Here is a 12,012-nt window from a genome sequence, read left to right on the forward strand (position 1 = left end):
GTGTGCCAATGGGGACCTCACTAGTCACCTGGCCGCGTGGGAGAGCTCTCACTGCACCACCCAGAAAAGTGCCTATTTCCCCACGTTGACCCTTTCACCTATTCAGGAACCTCTCAACCACAAGCTTCCTGTCCTGATTGCTGTGCAGAATCCAGCTCTGCGCAGTGGAACTTCTGCGACGATGGACATGTCCTATATCTGTTCTGTCCAGTGCAGTGGCCACCAGCCACATGTGACTATCCAGCAATTGAAATGCGGCTAGCGTGACATTTAATTTTATGTTTAATGTAAATAGCCATATATGGCTGTCTTATTGAACAGGGTAGGAGATGATTGGGGGGCCTGCCTACTTAAGGTCATGGAGCCCCAGTCTGTTGAGCTGGAAATGACACTGACTCCAACCCTTCCTGCAAACAGTGAGGAAATAAAGCCAAGCAGGCAAGAAAGTTCAGAGGATTGTGCTCTTGGCTCTGCACTGGGAGGCTGGCAGGTGTGGGAGTGCTGCCCTAGAGAGGCCCTGGTGTTCTATACAATTCCAAGAGCCTGTAATTCTAGAGGTACGAGCTTTGCTGGGCCCTGGGTGGGCCACTCAGTGCCTCACCTTTTTCGGTCAAAAGAAGGGTGAGCAGCTGTCACGAAGAGGGACAGTGTCAGTGGCTTCATTCAGGTAGATGCTGCCTCTCATTCCCCAAGCTACACATCTCCTGCAGATCGTCCAAGGGGTCAGAGTGGGAGAAGACATCAGCCTGAGTCCCAAGTCTTGTGAGATGGGAGACAGCAGTGCATACATCTGTGTGCTTGTGCACCTGGCTCCATACCAGGGTGGGTGAAGCTCTGAACCTGTGAAGGTACAACTCTATGTGGCAAGGTGGGAAGCCCCCAGACCTGAGTCAGACGGGCAGCCTTCACACTTCACTGAGCACTCTTGGCCAAATGCTTTCATTCTCTGAGCCTCAGTTTCTCCACATGTAAAAAGGGAGCATCGGTCGGATCTCTGGTGTTCTACGTTTTTAGGTGTTGGTGCCTTAGACTGCATGGGTAAATGGCTGTGTGGGGTGGGGGGTTGCAGTGCCTGAGCGTAGAGCCTGAGCTTGAGGCTGGCTTCCATGAGCTGGGACCATCTTTCTGGCCCACAGTCCACTGCCACAGTGTTAGCCCTGGTCCTCAAGGGGCTGGCTCTCTGCAAACTTCCCACCTGAGGTTGTGTAAACCTTCAACTCCACTCGAACCCCGCTGATGTCAGATGGATGGCATCAGCCCTGCACGCAGGAACCTGTGCTTGTGAGTGAACGTATAGTTTGCCATTCTGTCACGTTCCTGTCTGCACATGATCTCTTGGTCGTGCTTCCCTCTGTTTCAAACCCTAGTTAACCCAGGTACAGTGGGGTTGTGAACATGAAGTCTTTATTCTGTTTGTCCTCAAAGTAGGGAAGAGCTGGTGCTGGGGGCAGGGCGCACATCCAGGAGGTGCTCCATGTCCCTGAGTGAGGGCACAAGCACAGGCAGGCGTTGGAGAGTCCCAGAGAGTGCTCTAGCCCTGGGCTAGAGCTGAGGGCAGGACCCACAGGGCAGCAGAGGGCCTCAGCGGGCCAGGGCAAAGCCAATGCGATTGTTACGCCGATCAAACTCCGTGTAGAACTTGCGGATGAAACTGGCACCCAGGACCCAGACTGGCCCCGTGGGCGGTGGGACGTCCAGACCGTGGAGGGCCAGTGTACACAGATCATCACTATTGTAGGGGTCCTGGCAGGAAGCAAGAGGGTTTCCACACTGCCCAGCTGATAACCACGTTGCCTGACTCCAGCAGCCATCCTCAGCAGCATCCCCCCACCTGTCCCCCATCCACACCGGGCCTCCATCCCATGCTGGCCCTTTGAACCATCATGGATCGCACCCCTCCGAGATGCAGGCACTAAGCTGGATGGTGCTAATGATGCGTCAGGCACAGCACTGCCTTCAGGAGCTTACGGTCTGGCAGAGCTTCTGGTCCTAGACAAGGTATTTAACACCTCTAAACCCACGGAACGTAAAAAGCAGGTAAGAGTATAGGAGCATAACGTTACTGGGGGCGTTGGATGAGAATGGAGATCAGGAGGTGAGCACAGCGATCCTCAACTTTGGCTGCAAGTTGGAATCACCTGGGGAGTTTTGAAAACATTGATGCCCAGGTGCCACCCCCAGAGGTATCAATAGGTGTGGGATGTGGCTTATTACTGGGATTTTTAAAAGCTCCCAGGTGACCCTAATGCGCAGCCCAGTTTGAGAACAACTGGTCTAGCAGGTAATCTGTGCATAATAACTTGTCTCTTTTTGAGGGCCCCTGCCCACCCTTCCTCCCTGTTGCCGAGGGACAGACTAGAGTCTCACCTGTAATACATAGTCCGCGCTGGTGAGCGTGTAGGCTCTGCCTCCGAGGTGGAAGGAGATGTCGGGGAGTGTGGGCACTTGGTTACAGTTCACGACATACTGGCGGTGGGGAGGGTCAAGGGAGCCCCTTTGAGTGTGGGAGGTCCCCCAGCAGACACAGCCCTGTGCTTGTGGCCTGGCCCTTCTCCTGGAGAGGGCTGGGCACAGTCCCCAAGTCCCCAATCCCCTCTCCCAGGGACCAAGGACCAAGCCACACATGGGAAGAATGTGAGAGGCAGGAGAGGAAGGCCTGAAATGGTCTCGTTTGGGACCGAATGTTTCCTAGGGTCATTTGGGGGCCTGGACCAGGTGGTGCTCCCCCCACCCCTAGTGCCCTCCCCGCCAGCTCCTTACTTCATCTGTGCTCAGCTCCTTGGCCCCCAGGGTCTCCATGAGCAGCCTTAAGGAGCTGGTGGGACCCGAGATGTAAGATGCACCGGTATCCACCACTACCATGCAGCCCTCCTCACAGAGCAAAGTGGTCGACCTCACAGACACCCTGGGGAAGGCCACACAGTCAGACAGACAGATGGACAGCAGGCTGATGGGGCACCACCAGGCTGCATGGCTTTCCCGAGTGAGGGCAGATGATGGGAGGGAGTGCTGGTGGTCCAGTGATTCAGTGAAGGAGGGGTAATGCATGAGCTGGAAGAAGAGAGGTGCTGCCCCCTCCCTCGGCGTGTGGCTTAGTGACCCTCCGCTTCCTCCCAGTAGGCCCCCTCCCCTCTGAACCATATATCTCAGTGTTCCCCATCCCCGGACAAAGCAGGCAGAGAACAAGTGTTGGCCAGACCTTAAGAAGCGGCTGCATTAGGAGAGAGGGCAGGATGGTAACCCTGCCCCTTCCAGACCGCACCCACGGCAGCAGCAGCATTTTTAGAGAGTGAGAAGGGTTGAGGATTCCTGACCCTTTCATTCTGATCTGCCAGGAGCCAGTCTTGCTGACGCTCACGTAGTGGAAATTCTCTTGGTAATACTGGGGGTCGCTGCCTCCCAGCACGATCTCTCCCCCCAGCAAGTGGGAATTCCTAAAGGGAAGATCAGAGGCTCTTGGAGACCCACAACCTCGAGACTCAGTAACCCCAGGAACAAGGGAAGTTGGGCACAGGTGCAGGGTGGGGCAGAGGAAGGCGGGGCGGACGGCAAGGCTAGGGAGCTGCAGAACATGCCACTTCTCCACCTTTCTTGCCCCTTCCCAAGCCCAGTCAGAGGTGGTTCCAGGATGGTCCGGCTGCGCCCAATAGAGCACCCCCAGAGAGGTCACAGAGAAGGAACAGGCACGCGGACAGTGAGTAGAATGCAAACAAGACACAAATCAGCCCCACCCTCACTTGGGTTCGGGGAGCTGTGTGCTGCGCAGGTGCACGGGACATGGGATGGGCCTCTGGGAGCTGTCGGTGGGGGTGGGCAAGGACATGAGGAGAGCGGGAAGGTGGAGCAGAGAGCTTGGGCCTCCAGTGGAGCCTGGGTCTGCTGAGGTGAGTTTGGGGCAGGTGGCAGGTGTGATTCTGGGCCAGGTGCTCTGGAGGGTCAGGGCCAAGTGGGGGGTTTCCGTCTCCTTACTTGGAATTTCTGCAGAGAAAGAGACACAGCAGAGAGGAAGACTTTGTTTCAGGTGAGCCCCGCCAGCCTGTTGTTTGGCAGGGTGGGTATTACACACTCTTTTTACCCTACAGGCAATGGAGTCACCAGGAGGTGAAGTCACTTGCCTGAGTGGGGGACTGGAGCCAGGGCTCCTGGTGCCCAATCTGAAGCTGGTGCCCCTTGCTTTCCTCTCCTCCAGGTGGCATGATGCCTCCCAAAGCTCAGGGCCTACCTTAGGGCTGGTTTCCTCTATGTGTGTGTGTGTGTGTGTGAGAGAGAGAGAGACAGAGACAGAGAGACAAAGAGAGACAGATGGGATTTTCCACATTCATAGTAGAAGGCAAGTGTGCATGCACACGGGTGCACAGCGTGTAGGTTGCACGTTATTGGTGCAAGTGCAATTAATTGCATTTTTATAAATCCAGTACATATGCATATGTGCTAGCACAATTTCCCTCTGCCTCTCTCCCCAAACTTCAAGATCTCTCTGGATGTTGCCTCCTTCTCATCCAGTGTAAAGGAAGAGGTAGGCCCTCTCCTCAACAAGGCCCGCCTTCCTCCTGTTTGCTGGGATCCTACTCCCTTCCATGGCCTCCAGGCTCCTATACCCTCAGTTACCTCCTCCTTTTTCCTACATTTTCAACCTGTCACTTTCCACTGGCTTCTTCCTCCACCTGCAAGCACACTCAGGCATCCTCCAGCATTTAAAAACACCCACCCTTCTTTTCCCTGCTTCTCTGTGCAGCTCTGTCTGCACCCCACCTGGCATTCCCTCCCCTGACGAATTTCTCAGGGCAGCCTACATCTGCCTTTGCCTTCCTGACACACATCCACCTCTTCACTGCTTGCCATCTGCCCTTGCCTGGCCTCTAAAACGTCTCTTCCCAAGACTGCCCCTCACAGCCAATTGGTGGCCTTTTCTCAATCCCTCCCTTTCTCTCATCAAACCAGACACTCCTTTTCATTTCATCTCTGTGATTTCTCTGGACACTGACCCTCCCCTCTGTCCTCGCTGCTACTGGCCTCCTGTTCTCACCCTCATGATCTCTTGTCTCCAGCTCATACAGAACAGCTGAGAGCAGATCACATTTCTGCTCAACAGCTGATAGCAGCTTCCCCAAGATTGGCTGAGCTGCACATAAGCTCAGCCTAGAGTTGAAAGCGTGGAGTTTCAGCCTCATGTCCCCTGTTGTTGCCCATCACTTTGTAATGTTTCTTGTCTTCCCTGCCGGACTGTAAGCTCTGTGAGGGCAGGGACTCTGTCTTGTACACTGTGTTCATGGCTGTACCCCCAGAGCCTCGCACAATGCTTGTCATATCAGCGCCCAATATTTGTTGAATCAGTGAATGAGCAGATAAATGAAGGGATTAATGAATGAATGAAGTCAGCTGTCTATGTGAGAGAAGCCAGGGCCCTTACAGGGAGGTCCGCCAGTCACGGCAATGCCTTACGTTCCATCACCCCCACTCTGCATTCTCCTCTTGTTCTAGAGCAGTGCTGAACTGAACAGAAAGTAAAAAAACTTTCCACAAAGACAGAAATGTTCTACACCTGTACTATCCAAAGTGGTAGCCGCTAGTCGCTGTGGCCGCTTAGTACTTGAAATATGTAGTGTGACTAAGGATTTGAATGCCTAATTTTAATTAATTTTAATTTAAGCATCGGCTTCCATATTGGATAGTATAGCTCTAGATATGGATTGAATACCACCTGATCCCGAATACATCAAAATCCTGGCCCAGAACTCTCTTCCTACTCTCCCAGCTCTCCTGCCTCCTTCCCTCTCCCCGCCTCTGCCCCTGGAGTCCAGGCCTACCTGCTGTAGTAGACAGAGAAGACGTCCTCCTTCAGCACCCTTTGGGAGAGGATGTGGTCAAAGACGGGGGTGACACCCCCAATGGCCTGTGCAGGGAAGCCCATGCCCAGAACACCATCAAACTTGGCCAGCATGAAAGGTATCAGGGGCAGCTCCGTGACCTCTCCAAACGTCTGTGTGACTGTGATTCCGCCCACCTGTTGGAGGAAGGACCAGAGGAGACCAAGCCCACAGCCTGTACCCTGGCCAGGGTCTGGTCTAGGCTTCCACACTGGGGCCCCCAGGCGCACACAGGCCCCAGGGTGTGAGAATCTGGGGTAAGACCATTTCATCCACACTACATGCATATCACCTCTCCTAATAAACATGTAGGCAGCAGAGTCCAGAGGGACTGGAAGGGGCAGAGGCGGAGAAGGTGGTATTGCCAAGCAACAGTAGTAGAAGAAAAGATGCCAGGAGCTCCCCAGGGCCCAGCTTTCACATCGGCAGGACTGGGTTTTTGTCCCCTACCCCCAAGATGGGCCAAGGATTTCTCCAGCACAGCCAGGCCTGCCCTTCATGATCCGTTTTCCCTAATTTCACGGACAAGAGGGAGTAAGGGCTCACACTGATTTCCTCTCAGTTCCATATGTACCCTTCCCCTAACTCTGTCAGAGCAGTAGCTGGAGAAACCCAGACATGGAGGAGGGTCAGACACAGGCCAAGTGACAGTGAAAACCAGGACTGACATTAATCCCAAACTCTGAACTCAACTGTGACCTTAAAACCTAAGCCTGACTCCAAAAGTGACACTGACCTTAAGGATGACAAGACCCCTGACCCCTGACCCCGACTCTGACTCTGGATTTCAGTCTAGGGTCTAGTTAAGAACCCAGTCAGAGCTGGGTGACCTCAGGCAGGTTACTTGACTGCAGGCTGTGGGGCTCGGGACAAACCCTATGAGTGCGTTAGATGGAAAGGCCTCCACAGATCACCCAGGTTGAGCCAGGAGCTCAGGTCTGCTCTGCCCCAGGTGCTTTGCAGCTCTGGAGAGAAGTGGCAGAGGAGGGTGCTCTTCAGCTCTCCGGGCTCCAAGGTGAATGGGCCTGCACTTTCCCCAACCACAGGCCCTAGGGTGGCAGGAGACGTCTAGGGACAAGAAGGGCAGGAGGTCAGATGACCTGGGATGGCCTCACTTACAGTCACCAGGTCCTGGCTCAGGAAGCCTTTGACCTTCCCAGATCCATAGTGGATGGTGAATTCCGTCCCATTCTCCACATAGCTGGAGGATTCCGAGGAGTCGTAGAGGCTGTGAATCTCTGGCAGGGAGACATAGGCTCAGGGCCAAGGGAGGCCCAGGCAGGGGGCTCGGGGGCAGGCGCTGGCTATGGCCCATGCGTTGAGGCCTGAGTGCAGAGACAGGGTGGCCCTGAGCTTGGAGGCTTGGAAAATGTGTTTCATCAATCAAGGACTGTGTACCTCGGGCCCCTGTAATGTGCTCATGTTTCTGAGAATTTTGTCTCAAATGAAGTATTTTAAAGTAATTGCTAACACTAGGGTGGGGAGAAGATTCTGGTCACAGTAAGCATTCAGTAAGTTCACGGAGGGTGAGGACGGCAGAGCCCAGGAGCCTGTGATGGGTCTGAGAATTCAGTCCTCTCCCAATCTCAGGAGGAGTGAGAAATGGCTTTCTGGGTGGACTGGGGGATCCTGGAGCCTGCTTTTTTTTTTTTTTTTACCTTGGTGGCCATATAAGAAAAATGGGGGACATTTTCTTCTTCTCTCTTCTCAGGGGCAGTGGGAGCAGAGGCAGAGAGGAAGCAGCTCAAGTGGTAGCAGGAGGGATTTAACTGGGTGTGAGGTGGGACTGCCCAATCATGACAGGGCAGGGGCTTTGAAGAGGCACCCCAGGTCCCGGGTCTCACCACAGGCCGTGTAGAGAGGGCTGCACTTGGTGGAGGGCACCCAGAGGTTGGCTGAGCCCGTGTCAAAGATGACTTTGAAGGTCTGTGGTGGGGTGCCAATGCCGATCTCGCCATAGTACTGGGTCTGCAGCGATGAAACGAAAGAGGTGGCTTGAGGGACTTGGGGAGGCTTGGGACTTGGGGTCTTGCCTGATACCCCCTTGGCACTTGGGGCCAGATCAGGCAGATCACGCAGCCTCTCTGGGCTTCCATTTTCCAGCAGGGATGGGGTGGGAGGCTTAGCACTGTCTTATGACTTCCCAGGAAGTGGGAGGCTCGATGAGACAAGAGGGCAAAATAAAAGTACTGCAAATGAAGCAGGAAGGTGCCCCAAGCCTTAAGGAACCACTGATGCAGTAAGTAGTCAAGCTGCACTGAGCCAGGTCACAGAAACCTGCATCTGAGGTCATACACCCCTCCTGCCCACCCCTGACACCTGGGCTTGGGGCCCAGAGCCTGGATTCCTGAGTTCCAAACCTGACCCTGCCTCTGGGCTCCTTCCTGCCCTCTGTGCCTCAGGCTTTCCAGCTGTGAAATGGGAATTTCGTGAGGTGCTCAAAAAGGGCAAAGAAAGCCTTAGGCCCGAGAGAAAAAGGAGAGGGCAGGTGGTGGGGGCCAAGGGACCGAGCTGGGCACTCACATCCAGGTAGTTGGTGAGCACCACAGGGGAGGTGCGGTTGCCAAAGGAGAGTGTCTTGGTGAGCTGGCTCCACTCAGCACCCAGCCTGGCCACGTCCACGCCTCGCTCCTTCAGGCTTTCCCAGACGGAGGGCATTTTCTTGAGGAAGATCCTGGCCCGTGACGCAGTAAGAAAAAGTAGAAGGGCTCTGTCCTGCCCCATAATAATGGTAGAGTTCCGGAAGCTTCTGATACAACTACCCCTAACCTTAGCCCAGGCACCTAAGAATCACTCTTGAGCCCTTAGGCCTCTAAAGGAGAATTTACAAACCTCCATGGTCACCTACGCTGGTATTAAATAACCCTCAACTAACTCCTGTTGTCTAATTTTGATCCTTATCACTGCAAGGCCATTTGTTCATTCATTCATTCACAGGTTGAACACCTACCCTGTGCCTGCACCGTGCTGGATACTAGGATATAAAGATCATCACTGCCTTCAAGGAGCTCCAGCAGGCCAGGAGACAGAGGAGGAAACAGCACTGACTTCCCCTCTAAGGAGTTGAAGGCTGGGAGTGCCCCTCTAAAGGCGGGGCAGGAGGGGGCAGTGCCACATGGGGCCTGCAGGTGGCAGCAGACACCCTCAGTGGCCTGTGGGGGCTGTGGGATGCTGCGGGCGGGCGCCCAGCCAGGACCGTGGGGTGGAGTGGACCGATTGAACTGGATGCGGTGGGGGAGAGGTGGGCGTCTCCAGAGTGCCTGTGCAGCCTGTCCTTGGAAAGATGTGCCTTCTGAAGCCTAAGTCCCAGTTCCTCGGCTTCTTGTCCTGACACTTTCCTATCAGCTTTGGGAGGCAGAATTAGACCTGGGAAACTCACAGCACACTGAGCTGCCACCACGTGAATGCCAAACACTGTGCACGCCACCCCACCCATGTAAGCCTCATGACAACTCTGCAAGCTGGCTGTCGTTATCCTCACTTTATGATAAGGAGTGAGGTGCCTCAGAAGCGATGCAGCAGACATTTAAAGCAGCGTGCTCAGCCCTGTTTCCCATATAGGGTCCCCTGGGCTCTGACACAAAGGCTGTGTGCCAGAGGCTGGAGGATGTCCTGAGCTGTTGGTGGGGGGGTCCCAGGGTTGCAGCCCAGTGTCTGGAGTATCCCTCTTTCTTATTCTGTACTTGGCACTATCCTTTCCTGCTCACACCCCATGTATTCTGTGTACCCCATTATGCCCACAAACATGAAGGCAACTTTCACGCTTGTCGATATAATATTTTAACGGAAATGACTTGTCAAATTCATAACATAGTCTGCTCTTCAACAAAGTATTTCCACAATTATGATCTTCTTTGATTCTCAGCCATCTCATGAGCTGGGTAATTTTACTATTCTCATTTTACAGATGGGACAATGGAGGGGCAGAGAAGGCTTGACCCCAAGGAGGGCTCATTTTCCACTATTTACTATGAACAACCTCAGCTCTGGACCTTTGCTTTTACCTTTCTCCTTTTAGGAAGTCCCTTCCTTCTCCCCTTCCCCTTCCCTCCCCACACCCCAGCATGTTCATCCTTGGAAGCCTAGCACGCACACCCGTCCCCGTCCCCGGGAACTTGCCCCATGAACTCCCTCCACAATGGCCTCACCTTTGCTTGGGCTCCTGCTCTGTTTTCGCGGGGCGCTCACAGCCAGCACTGCACAGCCTCATGCTGCCTGGTGCTGAGGGCACAGTGGTTGTGGGGACATGCTTGAATCTCTTCCTACCAGCGTGATTCTGAGCAATTTACCTAACCTCTCTGGGCCTTTCCTGAGCTCCCATTAACTCCTCGGTAACAATGGACTGAATGGTAGTACCTACCACGGAGAAGCACTTTGCAGATTAAGCAAGCTGCCCACTGCTCAGTAAGTAAAAGGCATTTGTGTATGTAAAAGGCAAGGACACGCCTTGAGAATGGGGTCTGCTGTTTGGATCTCTCAAAGAGCCTTGCATCATGCCCTGCACATGGCAGGTAGCAAAATTCCTGTAAGTATGTTTTAAAAGCCTGACTCCCTCTTCACCTTGGCCCAATTCCATTCTTCTTCTCTTTCTGAAGAGAACAAGGGAGAATGTTTCCACCTTTCCCTGCCTTTATCCTGGGGGTGGGGCCGCGCTCAGGCACACGCTGCTGCTGGGAAGCCCCCAGCTCTCTCACACCATGCCCCCAACCCAGCAGCTACTCTCCATGAGCCTTGGAGCAGGGGAAACCAGCTTTGGAAACAAAGGGCCCAGTGCGTGCCCAGGCTCAGCCTCTTACTTGTGACCTCCGGGAGCCTCAGTGTCCCCAGCTGCAAAATGGGACTGCTGAGTTGTTTGGAGGATGATTTGAGATGAGATACGGGAAACGATCCTGTGAATTCCTCAGCATTTTACAGACTTAGCAACTATTACTGTTATTAAAACCTGCCCTCTTACCTTCAGGTCTTCTGGTCCCATCTGCACTCCCCAACCTGAAACCCTTTCTCCACAGGCCCCCCACCCCCCTGCCTCTGCCCTTCTGCAGCCTTGAAGAATTGCTTGTTCCCACAGGGCCTGGCACCAAACATGGATGTTAGGTCTCTCTCCTCCCACCTTTGGGCTGCCTTAAGCCTTTCTTTTAACAGTTGTGATAATCACCCTGGAGTATGATAACAGCTGGGTTTTTACAGGGTGCCTGCACCAGGCCGAGGGATTTACATGCAATATCTCATTCAGTCTTCAAAGCAGCTCTGTAAAATAGGTGTTTTAAAAATGGTAAACTGAGACCTGGAGAGGTTCACTGTCTTGCTCGTGGTTCCAGAGCTAGTTGGCTCTGCTAGTGGAGCAGAATTTAAAACAAGACTACCCAATTCTGGAAGCCTTGCATTTAATCACTGTGTTGTGCTGCTTCCCTGGTAGACTTAACTGTACTGCACCCTTCTTAGTAATTAGGCTGTGAGCTCCTGAGGGGCAGGGAGTATGTCTCAGTCATCCCTGGGTGCCCCCACTGCCTAGCGTGGTGATCTATGCAGGAAGTGAAAGCTCTGGTCAGGGATCAAAAGACACTGCTTCCAGGCTTAACTAGTGCCACTGCTGGCTGTGTGATATTGGGCGAGTCACCTGACCTCTCTGAATGGAACCATAAACCTTGCTGCCCTGCTGGTGGTGAGAACTGGGTGACATCACATATCTGAAAGCCTAGGTGTTAGGAAAATGAGGATCCCTTCTCCCCTGCCACCCTCTCTCCCAGTTACCGTCTGAAGGTGCCAGTGTCTGCGGGGAGACCGAAGGTGCAGGAGCCCCAGAGCACCAGCAGGAGTCCCCAGCGAGGCATTCTGCTCCACTGGTCCACGCTTCCCGTGGGTCCACGCTTTGCCTGTGTCCCAGCTCTCTCTGGGATCCACTGAAGGACCCTTCTCCTTTTGTACGCTCCACACTTGGGATGCCTGAGATTCTGCTCTGCCCTAATTTATTACCGTGGGGCAGATGGCAGGGCAGCCAGTAATAAATCCCTCCGTGGGACTGAGCTAAGTGGGTGAAGGGTGATCAGGCTTCTGACGCGGAGCAGGGGGGCCAGAGGAAGGAAGGTTGTGGGAAAGCAAGGCTGTGCCCAGTGACGCCAGTAGCCCTGTCTCGGCCTGGCCCTGT

General features: G+C 54.0%; 1 protein-coding gene across 1 annotated transcript; it reads right to left on the bottom strand.

Moving 5' to 3' along the window:
• Nucleotides 1–1,581: 1,581 nt before the first annotated feature.
• Nucleotides 1,582–11,698, bottom strand: REN (renin; the record flags this gene model as incomplete). The annotated part of the gene is made up of 9 exons (XM_082861854.1): nucleotides 1,582–1,743; nucleotides 2,368–2,466; nucleotides 2,761–2,905; nucleotides 3,315–3,434; nucleotides 5,808–6,004; nucleotides 6,987–7,105; nucleotides 7,712–7,835; nucleotides 8,391–8,541; nucleotides 11,619–11,698. 9 exons carry the CDS (start codon nucleotides 11,696–11,698, stop codon nucleotides 1,582–1,584), a joined length of 1,197 nt encoding a protein of 398 aa, XP_082717980.1.
• Nucleotides 11,699–12,012: the final 314 nt, after the last annotated feature.

Source organism: Leucopleurus acutus (genome assembly GCF_964270905.1).
Source record: "Leucopleurus acutus genome assembly, chromosome: 2".
In the NCBI taxonomy this organism is placed as follows: Eukaryota; Metazoa; Chordata; class Mammalia; order Artiodactyla; family Delphinidae; genus Leucopleurus; species Leucopleurus acutus.